Raw genomic sequence first — 17678 nt, 5'->3', positions numbered from 1 at the left:
ACAAGGCTGTAATTCAGGGTAAAACCTAAGAGTAAAAGCTGCCAACGCATATTTAAAGAATTTATACAAGTGCTTTCACCCGAGACAGACAGGAGCAAAACCATCTTTGTTTAAAGACTACCTGGAAATATACACAGTAATGAGAAACAAATTCTCTCTTTGCAAGGTTTTTAAGAGTTCATTTGCCCTGCCATTTTTACCAGGATACTTTGGCTTTTAACAGCAAGACACCCATTCACTGCCTTCAACTGGCTCCTCTGAGCTGTCCCAGGACACACATATTTTTCCACAAAGGATTTTGCTTTTCCTTGGCATTCCCCATGCCAGGCCAACCAGTTCACAGTTCAAGCAGTCTTTGTTCTAGCAGCAAAGGGAATAAAAAAAAAAATTATCAGTGTTTTTACCTTTCAGCCTGATGCCAAATCACTGGCTAATGGAACACAATACCTCGTGTCTCCCTGGGCCAAGCAGCACAAGGGAAAGCAAAGAAATTCAACTTTAAAAGGTCTAGTGTCTGTTTCATCTTTGGGAACTAACAGCAAATTAGATGAAAACGTTGCCAGCTCGCAGACCCGCCACCAGCAGTGGGGTTAATATTAAGTGAGCTCTTGCAGGCATCCCCTTTGTGGTACGTAGGGTTCTCTCAGCAGTGACTTGTATGCGAGACGGGATTTTTTTGGAGGCACAAGGCCTTCTCCTGACCCTGGTTTCCTCTCCAGAGTCACGCAGTCCGAGGGGTGGACACGGTGGCCAAAAAGCACGTTTGCATTAGCACTGCGAAAACCAGGCATGCCAAAGCCAGGGTGGCAGGGAAGATAACTATAGTATCAAGCAATTTCTAAAATCTCTTTGAACAGCTTCCCAACAGGACAGAATCTGCCCGAGGCTGGGATTCATCTCCCTGAAACTTAGCGGGGTAAATGCTAACATTAGGGTCTACGCTAGTCACGGGCACCACAGGCTTTTCCTACAGTCTCTGATGAAAGACGGGCATTTCCAAACCAATATAACCAGTACTAAATCCTTTTGATAACGGCTGGACTCCACGAGGGACTAGAAAATTTTAGAACAAAAATTATACCTAAACAAAAAATATTGTAGACTTTATACACACAAAATTGTATCTATTTCAGTATAGGTGCAATTTTGAGCCAGCTTCACAAAAATGACTAATTCTGAGCAAGGATATTCTCAAATCACCATAAATCTCTCTTTTATGAATTTATCTTACCTTCATAAATTTAGAGGCAAAAGATTAAATGACACAATCAGTTTTTTACTAATACAAGCATGCTGGTGCAAGAAGTTTAGTGGAGAAATGAAATTTCGAGGCAATAAAGAATTTATATCTGTTCATTCTTAACCTTGCCTATACATAAACATTGCGTCAATTAATCCAGATGAGGTTAAACTAGAATAGCTCACTGTGAAATTTTCTCATATTTTTTCCAAAATATAGACAGATTTATCTCATGCCTGTGAATTTTACAGTGCAAGATAAACTAATATGAGACAAGTTTAGACTGACAAAATGCCTATGCAACTGAATGAGCCTGAGATCACAACCTGAGTTAAATCACCAAACAACAAACTACATCATCCAAGTCTTATTTAAAAAAAAAAAAAAAAAGTATTTTTCTGTGAGCAGCAAAACTAATGAAACTCTATCTATTCTTCTTCCAGCACAAGAAATCTAGCTTCCTCACATCTCCCTTGGCTCCCCTCTGAACAAGAAGAACCATGTGTGTTAGTGGTTTTGAAATGACACGTGTACCAGTTGACACTGGACTGCCAAATGGAGTATGGGACAGCTACATTTTCCCTTTTGCCATACTGAAGGCACTATTTGTGGTCTCTTTGTTCTACTCGGTCTTCTTCAGAAAACATGCAGGAACTTAAATAAGTTTCTAATATCAATTCCTCTGCAAAGTTTGGCTGAAATTGGTGAATAGGTCCGAGAGTTCTAACAGAGGATGGATGAATCATCACTATTTCCTTATGAAAAGATGCTACAGATTAAGTAAGAGAGGTACAGGCATAAGCAGCAAGCTTACCTCTGAGCAGATGCCCCAAGTTATGCATCAAGACTCCGTGGTTCCTCTTTAAAGGGATGCTGTACACCTGAATATCACAAAATTGGCCGTATTTGAGAGAGCCAGCTCACTGTAAACAATGTACTTAAAATACCATTTCTTATGTTCATTAGAACATTTTAACAGGGTGGTTCTACAACTTTTTGAAGTGTCTCTCCTGTAAACTACAACAGCGCGGACTGACAGAGCAGGAGACAGAAGTGCCACTGTTTCCAGTGACAAAGAGCAAACAGCTATTCACAGAGCAAACAGGAAAACTAAGCTGAAAACAGAGAAACTCCCCACCTCAGTTTCTGTCCGTTATGTTCTCCTAGGTATTGCTCATAAAGATACAAGATTTTTTTTTTTTTTTTTTTTAAAAAAGGTCATTTGACTTTCAGGTGTCTTTTTGGGTACAGAAACCTTCTCCCATAGAGCAGCCCTAGAGAAGCAATTCCAAGCAGTAGAAGAGTAAACTCAGCCCCTGCACCGCTCTTACTGTGCTCCACCAAAAATCTGGCATCAGACTTAACGTATGATTTCATGTGACCTTTGCAAGGATATTTATACAGATAAACCACCTCCTGCACAAACCAGTGCTCTACGTTTTCTGTAAGTCCCTGTAAATTCATAGACCTGCTGGCAGACCTCCCTAGGTCCTCAAACGTATTACTCTTGAATATAATTCAGTTTAAAGCTTCTTTTAATTAGAAAAGAAGAAACCATACACTTCAAAAAGTTAAGATGGAAAAAAAAAAATGGAGCTACGTAATTTCTCTGTATACGGAAGTTGCAGCACACATCGCTCCCACTAGCGAAATGCAAGGTTGCATTGTTAAGCACATCCACACTTTATCTCCCCATGCTCAAATTGACAAACTTCACATAGAGCACAAAATGAAAGGATAATATATCACCTCAAGGAAAAACGTGTTTTAAACAATATTGTCCTGCTAACTGAAGCCCACCATCGGATGGATTCACTGATCACTGCTATCTACGACTGGTTGGAATATACCGTACAACCAGAACTAAAATATTGACTTCCCTGGGTGCCCTCTATTACATGATGTTTGGTTCATAAAGGAAACTTTCTAAATATGGAATTAAATCCTGAGGCTATTTTACCACCTCTTGGGCAGTATGGACAGAAGCACAATAAAAACATCAAAAGGTAGGGGATAAAGCAACGCATGCTGTACATTGTGAACACGCTCCTTTTGCTCCCATTTTTAATAATTAAAGACTACCTGCAACAGACAGATCGTTTAACAGATATATAGTCTGTTGCTAGAATATTCAGTTTCTTGGTAGAATTCTATCAAAGTTTAATCAACCAACTCAGTTGCAGCACCTGCTTACTCCAACTTTACCAACTATGGGTAACTATTCTTTGATTTTAACCTCTACTTATTTTTTCCTTTCTTTCCAGAAGCCTAAAAAGAAAATTCTCATCTATTTTCTTTCAAAACCCAAGGTTTTTGTACATGTGAGGGATGAAATTAAAGATCTTGTTTAGAATATAAATGGAACTGGTTCAGTGAATATGTTAAGTACTCAACAAAGGGCATCCCCACATGAAGCCTTCAGAGACAAAGAACAAGAGCACGAGAGTGCAAGCAGGCTTTAACCTTTCTCCCTCAGCAGAATAATGACTTAATATTTCCTTAGAGGCACCGACGGCCGCACCAAGATGTTAACTTGAATCACAAAACAGACGGTATTTTCACGACACCAGAAAAGCTCTACCCAAAGCAGCAGAAACCATCACCCAGGTAAAGTAAGATAATGGAAAACTTGTGTTTGCTTAATTCAAAGAGCCTCAGCCCCGTAAGTAAGAAATCTCTTCTTCGGGTGCTCAGTCGACCCTCTCAGTGGTATGAAAGGGGAACCAAAAAAATATGAAAGAAACGTCAAACCAACATGCTAGCCAAGCCTTAGAATCTCCATACAGCTCTTGTCAATTTTCAAATCTTTAAGATTACTTTTCTAAATAAAATAAAATAGAAAGCAAGTGTAGGAGAACCGATTCTCCCAGATACCATTGATATTGTTTCTTTTATCAGTGCCAATGTCATGCACCACAAGAAGAGACTGGAAATGTATTTTTAAGAGTGGATGCTATGGGTCAGGTAATGTAGCTGTAAATTTGTCAGGCTGCAGTAACGTGAATAGCAGAACTGCAGAACATTCCTTTGGCAGCACGTCCCAACCTGCAGGATTCCTGCAGCTTTTCCGGATTGCTGAAATTCATCTTCTGTCTCTTTGCCTTGGAACAGACTCCCATGAAAGCTGCCAGGAGCCTCCTGCTTGCCCGCTTTCCCTTTTTTTCATCCGTCTGTCTTTTCCTATCTGCCCTACTTGCACGCAACTGAGCCCACCATTTCTTCCTCTTCCAACATCCAGGGCTTGGGCATCCTCTCACTCCTTTTCTGGTCTTTCCAGACATTCCATCAACATCTCCACTTGTGATGTCTCTTTTTCCTTCTCCAGCCACCTTTTTATACTTGCAAAGGTGAATAAATCTAGTGTTCCTCCAACCAGCTCTCCCTTTTCCTCTAATCTTGACTAAAGCACCGAGAACGACACAATGTTCTCTATTACCATCCCTCATCCCATTATGTTCTACAGTATTTCTCAACTGTACACCATGAAAGCCAAGCTTTGGTTATTTAGACAAAACTGACAAATAACAAAGCCAATATTCTTGCAATAGCTATGTAATTTTAATACTCCTTCCATGCTACTTCCATGACAATGACTGAATCCCATAGTTTGCTAATGTTAATAAAGAAAAAAAGACAGATGTAACGCCAAAGCAGAATTTCCCAAATACTCAGGCACTTACAGCACAATAAATTTTGAATTGTTTTCTGAGAGAAAAGCCTATTCTGTCACAAATTTGAGAAGCTGAAGGATCCCTCTCCATGCACAGTTCTTCCTCCAGATAATCTAAAGTCTCCACAAGCAGAATACCGACTGGGAGGATTCATTTCACTGCTAAGCAACAGTACACAGAGGTCAACAGCTCTGCAAACCAGCAGAACACCCCAAAGCTCCATATTTCTAGTTTCAGCAGAAAAACGTTGGGATGATTTGCCTTGGAAAATGGAACAAGTTATATCCTCTACATGTATCCAAACTATGCAAAATGATGGGTGTGGTGAGGAGCCAGGGAGAGGAAGGCGGCTATTAAATCACCTTACCTGTAGCTCTGACATGTAATTTGTTGTTTATAACATACTACATATTTTCTGGAGTTTTATCTGGCACAAAGACAGGAGATGCTCTCTATCATCTTACCTTTGCTGGGGTACAAGGATCTTCCAAATTTGATGCTATGGTAACAAACAATTCCAGCTGTCACCTCTCAGCAGCCCAACTGAGGACTATTTAGACATAGTCCCATAATACACATAATGATTGAGTGCTTGAATTAAATCTCATTAGCCAGCAAATGCCTCTGCCAGGGAAAGGTATAACATCTCTCTAGTTTCTTTAAAATAAAGTCTAGAAAGTTAACACTTCACATTCCTCCACTTGCAGTTCAGATGCTGTAGGCTTCTGAAGTGAATGCTCTCCTTTCAAGGGATTTGTAAGTCAAGGGCAAAGTTCGTTTTGCCAATTCTACCCACAGGCTTTCAACTTTGTAATAAGTTAGGTGTTAATGTTTTGGGTTTGGTTTTTTGTTTTTGTTTGGTTTTTTTTTGTTGTTGTTGTTGGATTGTTTGTTTTTTTTTTTAAAAGACCCACGTCTTTGCATCAGGGTCTATCTGCACATACAGACAGAGTTATCAGAACATCAGCTGAGGTATCAATCGCAATTCAAAACTCCCAAAAAGATGAACAAAACCCCAACGAAACCTGAAAAAGTGGTCACAGCTTGACTCCCTTCCCTAGAAACAAATACCCAGGTTTCTTCCACTCACGCGATACATTGCAGTAGGTAAAGCCACGCTGACAGGCTACAGGTCCCTTACACATAGGAAATGTTCTCTGCAAGTGAAGCAACAGACCTCCACGAGGGACATTTGTGTTACCAACTTGACTGACAGTGAACTTCCACTCATCTCTCTGCTTACCAGGAGGTTAGCAAGAGCCAGCAAGAGTTACCACCACATAAAAATCACACCAATAGATATATTTAGTCATTGCGGTTCAAGGAAAACGATTGCTTGCACTGAAAATAAATTTAGCAATTGTTTCCAGTTTCTGCTTTTTCACTGACTAAGGCACAACGCAGCTGCTTCGCATTCCAGGAGACTTCAGCTGTCTTTTTTCTCCACTCCTTGTCCTCTTCCTTCGTACAACTGCTATGACCATCTCAATTTTGCAGCAGTTATCCTGCAGGCTACATTTCTGAACACTCCAGTCTTGAAGCTATGCATCAGAACACCTGTCAGGCCTACGCCAACTTAGAAAAAATGCAAAATTCTGCTCTTTGTGCCATTTTGTACGAAACATTAAATAGTCATCATCTTGTACCTACACTTTGCCTCTACACAAAACTAGACTGAATTGTTGATACTTTTTAAACAAGTTACTCACTATCCGAGCAGCATATAGTAGGAAATGTAGTAGGTGCTAAAAGCCCAACTAAGGAAGAATTGGAACTGAATTGCCTTTAGGGATGCGAAGCGAGTCTTTAGAAGAATTTAATTTTCAGATACCAGGACAAGACATTTCAAGGAGAATTTTTACTTCATTTGAAAACCACCAGCAGAGCACTTACACTGGTCAACTGCAAAACTTCTAACTTGAAAGCCCTCACTTACACTGAAGAACATGGTACAGTGGTGAACGCACAACTGAACCGAGACAGAGGTCTGCCTAGTAACTCACCTAAGCATACCTTAGACAAAGAGAAACTCCAGAAAACTGTACAGGTGTAAAAATTATGCGGGATAATTTCCATAAAATGATCCAAGAGATGACGACAGTTCAAAACATATCCTCCCCCAAAATAAGACCCCTGGGAAACTTCACGTTAATACAAAAACATTCACAGACGCACAATTCAGAATCATGTAAATTGGCGTGGAAGAACTCTGAGCAAACATTAAGTTCCTATAAAGACGGGAATAACCTGGCCTCCTGAATCATTTCTTCTGTTTTGCCATTCTCCTTAAGAACAGAGTTTTCCTGGGATTACCTCTAGATGTTTATACCATCAATACTAAAGGAGGAGACTTCAGATTTGCTATCAGACAAATGCTTATGAGCCAAAGGTGAAGACAACAGCGTTTTCATTCTGCTGGGAATAAATACATCCAGTTGAGTCCTGATCAGAACAGAGATAACTGACTGCACTCTAGGTAGCCAACGCTTGAAACGGTTATCTCAAACAACCTTTAGCAGACAGCTACTGAAAAGCAAGTTTACAAGGGATATGAAAACCCTGCAAGAAATTACAAGATTAAGATTGAAAACATCAAGTAGACTAAACCTTCAAAGTATGGCACCCATATGTTCTTTGGTTTTAATAAAGGACATTCTTGAATGGACCTGTTTCATGGAAGAGCTTTTGTTTCAGACCTGATGGTGTCTGACTGCTCCCTTATTCTCCCTGATTGATGCAGAATAGTTCAGCTCCCTGGAGCACATAATCCATCAGGTAAATAAATACAGGAGTTCATGTATTGCCATGGTAACAGGAAACCCAAGCAGAATCTATGACCTTCTCCACTCTTTCTTGGCATCACTATTTTGGATTTTAGATCAAAACTATAAGACTAACTAGTGTGAGAGCAAATATTTTCTGAAAGTGAAGATGAAAAGTCACAGTTCTAGAGTAAAGAAAAGCCAACGTTGGATGCCATTCCTTCTCTGCAAGTCAACGCAGGTTCTGCTTTCAAAAAGTATATGGAAGTCTCCTGGCTGGTGCCTAACAAAACAGGGGGTCTGAAACTAGTGAAAACAAAATACACCGTCTTATTCTACGTTACCAGATGGCTGCTCTTCACTCCAAAGCAGTGCTCTGAATTGCTCTACAGTGACCCTTCTGTTGATTAAACAGCAGTACTGAGAGGCTCCAGAGGGAGTCGTGTCCACTCTTCTTGGTGGACAGGATGGTAGCTCTTATCTCTAATCATGTATTGTTTTTTATTTAAGTGCCGACAAGGCGTTTCATTTAAGGACCCAGGGAACAGACGTATGTAAGATGTCTAGGGATCTAACCCTGGAAGGTAACACTTTTTTTCCCAGCACTCTGACTAGATAGACAAGAGAGTCAAACCAAATCCTAGGCCAACTCCCAGGTTTGTCAAGATGGCTTGTTATCAGGCAACAGGCTATTTTATTTACAACATAATGGGTTTTGCATGTATTTCTGTTCCCATAAGAAAAAAACCAAGTTCAAATGTACACAAATACACAGACCTTAGACCTCATAGCATTTGTTTCATGACTCTGTATCCTTTGTTCTGCTACTGTATACATTTTGACAGATATTATCCCAGAATTACTGTGGTATTACAGACAGTGTTTATTCGGTAACGCTATTAACCGAACTGTTTGTGTCAATCAGAAGTTCAAACACTCAGAAACAGTGATCAAGACTGTACTGCACTGAAACAGCTGGCTTCCAGCCCTCCTTCCCTCCCCTTCCCCGTCTCTTCTCCTCAGTTTATATTTGGACTAGATTTTTTTCTTAAATACCCTTCTTAAAAAAATTAAAGAAATGAAAGTACAAGCAGTTGAAAGAGAACAGTTTCCCAGATTTACAGTTTCTCTTGGTCAGTAAATCATCACTACGATACACACCCACTAGAAAGAATGCCTCCGCCACCAAGGCTTCACCCATTGCATCTTGAAAACTGTACATTTACAGCACTGACCTGGGGACGGATCCTGCATGATGTCTTGAGTTCTTCAATGGGAGTTCAGTGTGTTGCAAGGTCGGGTCTCTAGGTTGCGCAGCGTATGACTTTTGTATGGTATTTTTGGCCTTTCTGTTCTATTGTTTATGGAACCGCACTGCGTTTGTGTGTGTCTACAGAGTCATCTTCCCGCGTTTGAACTCTTCACGCTGCTTCGCTGGTGTGGAGTTATATTTACTATTCTCACAGGGTTATTTACTGCACGCGAATAAACAAAACGTGATCACTTATTTATACATCTGTAATTACTGTCTACAGTGCTATCAGCAGTTACTAAAATCCCAAGCCGAATTCACCTCTAGCATAAACAAGTGGCAATTATTTTAGAGCTGGCCCCGGGTCTATATATGCTGCTAACACCTTCCTTATTCAGTTGCCCGCTCCCCAGACAAGCAGTTGCAGTGATATACCAGTAAGCATTGAAAAGACATAGCCAAAATCCCAAAGCAAAGCGTTATGGTGCGATTCTATGTAAGGGATCGTGCATCAGATTAACCTATGATATTTCGGGCATAACATTTGTCCCATGATGTGATGCATACTTGCTAGACAGTAACTTAGCGCTAAGAGCTGGAAACATGCCTATATACTGCACTTAAAAGCCGGCTGCCAGGCAGCCAGTCTGCTTATTCCTGGAGGCCGCTCCAGAACCCCTATCACAGGAGAACATGATCGTATATGGTGCAGTGCAGAAGCCAGAACAAACCAGGACCCAACGATCAAACCCAGAAAGCACTGCTACCAACTTTACTCCTTTGAAACAGGAATCTTTCCCAAATCGGTGGCTGCTGTCCTAGAAAGCCTGAACGCTGTACTTCGCACATCCTGACTGAGACTGCTACCAGTTCCCCAGTAGGAAACTGCCTAGCTATTCCTTACAATAAAAAATACAAAACAGCATTGATTTTTCTCTGCTAATTAAATGCAACATAATTAAACTCAATAACTTCACTGCTTGATTTGCAAAACACTAATTGAATCTTTAAACGTACTACTCCCGCTACACGGAAAAAAAAGGGGCATTCAGCCATCTAAAGTGACAACTGAGAACCAGACACGACTCCAGAAGCACAGAGAGACAATATGATCCGTGCCTGAGCGTTTTCTTGTGAGAGCAGGAGGGATCCGGGCAGCCTCCCCCGGCTCTGGCTCCAGGCAAGCGCCCCAGGCAGAGGGGAGAGCTTTGCAAGAGAGAGGAAAAAATGAGCCGGTTCCCCTCTGACATTTGCCCACGGACTCATCTTTTCTGAACGTGCACAAACACCAGATGAGGAAAGTTGGAGAAGTTGCAATTAATCATTGCGTGTAGGCCCCAAAGCGTTGCAGCACGCCCCGGCTTTGCTGATGCTTGGCTACATGGAAAGGACGGTAGCGGTGCGGGAAAATAAAATAAAGTAAAATAGGGAAAAAGGAAGCGGGGGGGGGAAGGGAAAAAGCAGAGGAGGAGACAAAAAACCTGACCCACAGGGCGCCGGGCAGCACAGGGCCAGCCCCTGGCAGCGCGGCGGGGGCACCGGGCAAAGCATCCCCCAGCCCCGGCCCCGGCCCCGCTCCGCCCTGACAGGAGCCTCCCACCGGCCCGGGGCGCCGAAACCCACCGGCGCGGGGGGCCCTGCCCGCCTCCCCCAGCCCCGCCGGGCCGCGCCAGGCCCGCGGCCGGCAGCTCCGGCGGCTCCGGCGGGCCGCGGCGGCGGGGCGGCGCTGAGGGGAAGGCGGCGAGCGCGGCCGCCCCGGCGGGTTCCCCCCCCGCTGCCTCCCCGCGGCCTCCCGGCCCGCTCACCTGCTTTCTCGATCTTGCCGGACATGTCGGAACCGGGTGCTCGGCGCTCAGGCCCGGCCGCGCAGGTTGCCGGCTGAGCGGCCGCGGCGCGGGGCTGCCAGCCGCCGCCGCCTCCCGCCTGCTGGCCGGCCGGCCGGCGGCGATCGGGGAGAGGCGCTGCGGCGGCGGCGGCCTGTGGAGCTTCAGCGGCGGCGGCAGCGCCCGCCCCGCCGGGCCGTGAGGGGAAGAGGCGGCCCGGGGGCTCCCGCCGCACACGCGCTGTCCCGGGCCGCAGCGCCGCCTGCCGGCCGCGTCAGGGCACCGCCGCCACGGGCGGGGCGGGCAGGGCCGCGGCGCTTCGGGGGGGGTCCTGTCAGGGACCGGCGGCGCCTCCGGGGCGGGAGCGACGGAGACAGGCGGTGCCTTCGGCGGTGTCCCCCGGGAGCGGGGGACGGGCCGCGGCGGTGATAGCAGCGTCCTGAGGGAAGCCCGTCACCCCGGAGCTGCCGGTGTGCAGGGGCGAGGAGCGGGGCCCCGCAGCCGTGGAGCCCCGCGCAGCGTGTCGGGGCCGGGAGCAGGTCTCGGGAGGCCGCAGAGCCCCGGGCAGCGTGGCGGGGGATGCTCGGCCCCAGAGGGCCCCTGTGGGCCCAGCTCCTCTCCCCCGGGCCTCCACCGAGGGGACAGGGGAAACCCAAAGGAAAGAGACGTCTCGGGGGCAGCCCTGGGCCTCTTGGGAGGTTTTTCCCCACGAAGTGCAGGTTTTGGGAAGAGCAGGGACCCACCGTCCTGTGCTGCCCGGGGCTTGTCCCACTGATGCTCCCGGTCCTTTGGGAACTGCTTCGGCCTTCAGGCACGCTGAATTTTCACAAATTTGCTCCTACGGCAGAATCTTTTTCATAGAGGAGCCAGCAGCAAAATTACGATTAACCAAAGGGGAGCAAGGGTGGGATTTGCACAAACACCATTATGTTTTTTAGCTTTTACCGGTGCTGCCGCCACAGAGCATCCTGGCTCCCAGCATCGTGTGCGTTCCCCAGACACCAGCACACACGGCCATCTCGGCGGATGCCAGGCCAGGGGCACCCACCATTGCTGCTGGAAGCCTGGCAGGAGCCGCGGGCAAGCGCTGTGCCCCAGCTCCCGGCTGCCTCACACCCACGCATGTGCCATGCCAACCCACAGGTTTGCCATCCCAACCCACGCATGTGCCATCTGACCTACGCGCTTTTGTTTTAACATGATCCCGGGAAGCGGTGGCAGCTCCCTGGGGAGAAGTGGGTTCCCTCTAGCGGGAAGCGACAGCAGAGCCGGTGGGGATGGCCCTAGGCAACAATAAAAGGATTGCGGTCCTATTTGAAAATTAACTCATTTCTATGACTTAATTAGGGACAAATGTCACAGGAGTACTTTGACTTGCAGGTAATGCCCTGTGCTATGTGCCAGTAAATCTCTGAAGCCTGGTGAGCCGCCAGAGGCTGTTTACTTCTGCCTCTATCAAATAAATCACTCACGAGGCTGCTATTTCTGTAACACACAACTTATTTTAAAATGACTTCATCAGCTTGTTTAAACATCTCACACACCTGGGGCTGGGCACAAGCTATAGCAGGAAATCTCTTAGAGGGAGAGAATGCATTTTTCACTTGTTAATATTTTTTTTTTTTTTTAGATGCTTGTGGAGACTTCTGAGCGCATTTGCTCATAAATCTAAACAAAAAAGATTTGGGGACAGATTCTTCTCTCACTCACGCAGGTGTAAAAGGTGGCTGTCTTGTAGCCACGCTGAGCTGTGCTGACTCACTCTTATTAGTGAGTGAGAGTAACGAGGAGCTGCAGCGGGTGATGCTAATGCGAGCAGACCCGACTGTGAGTACACATGGGAAGCAGACAGATGAAGTAAGAAGCTGCTGTTCTTACGCCCTCCCTTTGCAGACTTGGGCAAGGAAGAGGGAGCGTGTGTGCAATAACGTGCGATATGAACAGAACAGCTACTAAATTGGAAGGTCTTTTCATAGTCTCTGATATAAAAAGCCCCATTCTGCCGCTGGTGTGTTGCCTTTGGGGGATGCTGGAGTTTCTCTTGTGCTTTCTGCATTAAGATGTAACTCGCAACGCCGGGAAAACCCGATGCTTCTAAATATCCCATTAAGCCAGCCGGGGAAAAAAAAACCACCCCAGAGCTGATTGCGTCAGTGTGAACGTGTTGTTATGGACAGAGCCGGGGCCAGGAGAGCTGTGAAGGGAGACGTGACTTTTCATGATGTTACAGAGCAGTGTGAGATCCCGTGGGGATGTTTCTTGCTGCAGGCTGGGGAGAGAGGAGAGGGGATGACGGTATCTTGTTACCTTCAAGAAGCATCCTGCAAGGAGCCAATTTTTCAGGTGCCAGTGCTACATCAGGAAGAAGAGGAGAAAAATACGTCGAGTCCCGGCACTGATGTGGATACCCGCTTTGCTGTCAGATAAGAGTGCGGTGCTGAAGTTCACCCTAGGCATGCAAGGGAGGTGCAACAACTGGAACCTCCTTCCGCAAATGTTTTTTTTTTTTTTTTGCTGGGAGAAGCTATCCGGCGGCAAACCTGCCAGCAGCGCTGGGCAGCCCATCGGTCTCTGCGTGCAAACCCCTCGATTGAGTCCGTTCAGCCTCGTCCGCCCGTGCTGACAGCAGAGGGAAGGCCGACAGACACCAGCCGCAGCCCCGCAGGCTCATTTCCTGCCGTAGTCACTCGACTTTACAACTGACCCACCGGAGGGGGGAAATTGTGCAAGAAATGCCAACAGAACGGCTGAGACGTGGCATTAGAAAAGAGCTCTCCTGCCCTCTAGTGCCCTTCCCCTCTCCCCGGCGGCTTCTTCCCACCCAGCCTGTGCTCTCCTGCTCTCCTCCGGCTTGTGGGGACGGGGCTGGGGGGATGCTGTGTCTGTCCCTGCAGAAACGCCAGGAGGGAGCGGCCCTTCACCCCCAAACACAGCTGTCCAAGTGGGTTTCAGTAACAGGGAACAACTGGGCTTACGTGGGGAAATGCAGTTCAGCCAACAACCTTCTTGCACAGTGGCTTCTGCACCAGCATCGGCCTTGGTAACTTCGCTGGTCAGTGTGGTTGCAATTTGGTGGAGACACAACCAGCTCCCTGTAAAAACCTTATTCGATGTGCACGAGGATCCCCAAGTGACAGATACACTGCAGTGACCCGACGTGCCCCTGCCACCACACACGCTCGGGGTGGAAAGCTTTGCAACTGGAAAGAGCTGAAAAAAACGTAGTGCAAGCAAATTGAAGCAAAAGGAGAAGATTCTCACCTCCTGTTAATGGATGCAACTCCTCCGAGGTCTGCAGTGGTGGAAAAAATAGTAGGGACATGTCGGTATATGGGGGAGGAGAGGGATTGTTCAGGGAAGGAGCACGATTGTGGGAGACAGGCTCTGGGTGAGGGACTCAGGGGAGCAATGCAGAAAGGGCCAGAGCTGGGAGCTGCGGTAGGCAAGGGCAGAGCTTCTTATCAGTCCCCTGGAAAGAGAGATACGCGATGTGGGCTGCATCGGACTTCATGAGAACAAAAAAGCACAAATGGGAGACCTTGATTTTGGGTACATCCCCGCTTTCACCTCCCTGAGGCCGCCTCAGTGTTTTGCAGGGTTTTTTCAGTGCAGCATCTGCCTGGTTGGTGGGACGGACCCCAGTACTGTGCGTGCTGGAGTGAGACACAAGGTGTTTTTTGGAAAGCTGATGGCCTGGGCAGATGGGGCAGGCGGAGAGGTGGTTTCCCCCCCGCCCCGGATTCCACCCCCCTCGCCGGTCCCCCCGTGGGGGTCTCACCCTGTACCCGCACACTGCCGAGCCCCGGGGGGGAATTTTCTCCGGCTCAGCCACTCTGATCCATGATTGACAGGACTTGCTCTCTACCGGCTTTTTCTTCCTTTAAAAAAAAGGAAGTTTGGGTGCTGACTCTAGAGGGCAGCATATGCCGGCACATGGGGCTGGGGGGGCCGCCACGCTGACACCCCCCCAGCAAGCCCGAGCCAAGCAAACGCTTCGGTGCAAGGAGGAAAATCCCGGCACTCGTTATCCCGAGCGCGCAGCCGTGAGGATGCTCCCCGAAGGCGCCCGCTGAGCTCCCAGCCCTTCCTGCATCTCAGCACGGAAGAGGGGGCCCAGGAGTGGGGGAGACACCGGGGGGGCTCATCCCCCTCTGCAGGTGGGACATCCCAACCCTGAAACATCTTGGTCCCTCCCCTGCTTGGTCACAGACTTTTCGTTTTGGGTTTTTTTTTTTTGGTTTGGGTTTTTTTGTGTTCCTCAGGCAAATCTCCAAAAGAAATGAAGCACCAAACACAGAAAAACTCAGCCCAAATTCCCAGCTGCTGCCCAGCCCCACCAGCCAGCATCCCCGCCATCCTCTGCAGCACCCCTGCCTCGGACTGTGCCCCCCAGCTCATATCTGGCTTCAGGAGGCCAAGAACAACAGATCCTTTGGCTGTTTGAGATGCGTCGCTCACTGTTTCAGGGCTCCCCACCTGTAAAAGAGAGAGAGGCTTGTGGGCAGGAGGGCAGAGACCCAAAGATGCTTAGGCCACTGGGGGGTTTGACCGAAAAGAAATATTGCACTTTCAGATCTGTTAAGGTGGCAGCTTAAAGTGAAGTTTTTTGATGTCTTAGTCTTTTGTTAAAAGAGGTACACAAGAAAAAAATTTTTGGCCTCGCACTGCCACAGGAGGATGAGGTGGGTCTGAGGAGCAAGGCTGAGAAGAACCCCAGGCCCTGGAATTATTAAAAAGAAAAAAAAGAGAGAGAGAGATTAACAACTTCTGACAACCCCCTTGTACATTTAAAGTAATTAGGGAAGTGAGGGTGGAAGGAGAAAGGCCATAAAAGGTTCTTTCTCTGGCTTAATCTTATCCCTCTACTGGGGACTATATGTCACAGTGGAAAAAGCAGCATGTAAGTCGCCACAAAACACACATTGGCTAACAGTGAAGGGGGAGGCTAACAAGCCGTCCAGTACCCCAAGGTGTTTCTGTCAGCACCTCCTTAGTGGTCAGACGTCTGGCTGTCCCTGCACCTCACCACGCCTGGAGGTTCACATCGATAGCTCATCCTCCTGGGGTTTATCGGATAGCGGCAGGTAATTCAATAAAGATCTTTGCAGTGCATGGTTGGAGCTCAGCTGCTGACTTCGCTGACCAAGTCATGTCTCCATCCTTGCTGTCTCTGAAGAGCAAAAGCAGCTCCGAGCAGGGACTCTAGAGCCTATCCTGATTCATGTGCCATGGGTTACCTTCTGGCTCTGGAGCCGGCGTCACTGACGCCAGGAAAGGTGGGAAGAGCCCTCTTTGCTCTGCACGGTATGTCCTGGGCAGTCCTTTCCACTCGCAAACTCTGTGGGCATCTTCCCGGAGACACAGATGGTCCCAAGTCCATCCCTGTAGGATGTCTTGTACAATCAGCAAGTGCCACCCTGCATCACAGAGGCCGTAGACAGGCACTGTAGTTGGAGCTATAGGATTAAATGAAAACAAAAAAAAAAAAAGGAAAAGAAAACATGGAGGTTTTTCTCAGACCAGCAGCTGCTGCTGTTGCAAAGGGGCTGGGCTGGGCTGTGGTCGCAGTGATCCACCGGCAGCAAAACCAAGAGAGAACCCAACCCCCTGAAAACAGCACCCATGTGTTTGCCCACAGCCAGCAGCCACCAGCTCTTACCGACCTTGACCAACATGTGTGCACTGAGCGAGCAGAGGAGAGGGAGCTTTGTCCTGTCGTGGCACAGGCTGCCAGGCGCGTCGGGACTGGGGGAGCTTAACCTTAGGCTCTGTCTGGGCCAACTGAATTTTTCCTTTCTCTGAAGCATCATTACAGGTCACTGCTGGAGACAGGACACAAGGAGATGGACCCACTTCTGCGGCAAACCCTCCCTTTCGATCAGAAGCTGGTCCTGCTGCCCATAGAGATCAGAGGAGCTCCACGTCCAGACCTGCTTCATCGTGGATTGGTTCACATGCACCTCCATGAAGGACCTCCTGGAGAGGGAGACAAGTCTCCATGCACCTGGGGGCATTCAGGAGGAGCCCAATTCAGAGCATCAGATGCAAATCAGCCCATACACAAGCGCTCTTCAAAACCTTGCTTTTCTTCCAGGTCATTTTCCACGGGCAAGTGACCCTTACTGCCTCACACTACAGAGCCAGCAGAAGTTGAAGGTGACCCAAATCACTCCCTGCAGGAAAAGAGTGAAACCGAAATGACTCAAAGACGGAAATAAAAATCAATATTCCAAAGTCAAATAATAAAAATTGTGTTATGGAAACAGAGGTCACCCAGAGAAAAACGTAATCAGACATGACAGCCCATGTCTCCAGTTTCCTCTCTCTGGCAGTCCCAGGTGGGGAGACCTCCTGCCCAAGCCAAAGCGTCACCTGCCCACGTTACGAAAGCGCCACACGGTTCGTACGGCTGCGAGCAGAGGCACAGAGCTGGAAGGACGGGGCAGAGAGACGCTGGGGCGCTGGGCGAGGTGCAGAGGGTCGTGGTTGGAAATAGCAGAGGCCTTGCGGGGCGGGAACAACCTGTGTAGGCAAACCCGGCTGGGGAGCCCAGCACTGAATAAACCAGGCTGTGGCGGGTCGGGATCGGGATGTGCTGAATCCTGAGGACTGCGTGAGAGCAGAGGATCCAGGCTGGGGAGGTGCAGGGCTCCCTCTGAGCAGTGAGTGGTACCAGCACAGACGATGCGCAGGGGAGAGAGGAGCTGCGTTTCCTCGTGGAAGGGCATCGCTTTCAGCAGGCTAATTTGGGGCAGGCAGAACTTTCCGTACCTCAGTTTCCCCTTTACAAAAGGGCCTTTTTGCCTTTGCAATTAGGTAAGAAGGGCACAGACTCCTCTGGCCCTCATTTGTGAGCCTGGCAGCCAGTACAAAGATGAACCAGCAATTCTCACCCGGCCCCTCTGAGGTCCCTCTCAGAATTGCGCGGGG

General features: G+C 47.7%; 1 protein-coding gene across 9 annotated transcripts in view; it reads right to left on the bottom strand.

Annotated features, from left to right (window-relative positions):
* Positions 1 to 10970, bottom strand: part of RAPGEF1 (Rap guanine nucleotide exchange factor 1) — an 89380-nt gene extending 78410 nt beyond the window's left edge. For 3 of the 9 annotated variants that reach the window (XM_074608190.1, XM_074608191.1, XM_074608197.1), the window contains exons 1-2: positions 10731 to 10929; positions 8909 to 9148 (exon numbers count right to left, since the gene is read on the bottom strand). In XM_074608190.1, the coding sequence (XP_074464291.1) occupies positions 8909 to 8927 (19 nt within the window). In that variant the 5' untranslated portion in view covers positions 8928 to 9148; positions 10731 to 10929. Of the gene's footprint in view, positions 1 to 8908; positions 9149 to 10730 lie in introns of all 9 variants that reach the window. The other 6 variants (XM_074608193.1, XM_074608196.1, XM_074608198.1 and 3 more) reach the window with 3 other exon arrangements.
* Positions 10971 to 17678: the final 6708 nt, after the last annotated feature.

This window comes from Larus michahellis, chromosome 15 (genome assembly GCF_964199755.1).
Source record: "Larus michahellis chromosome 15, bLarMic1.1, whole genome shotgun sequence".
Lineage (NCBI taxonomy): Eukaryota > Metazoa > Chordata > Aves > Charadriiformes > Laridae > Larus > Larus michahellis.
This window is presented reverse-complemented; position numbering and strand designations above follow the sequence as displayed.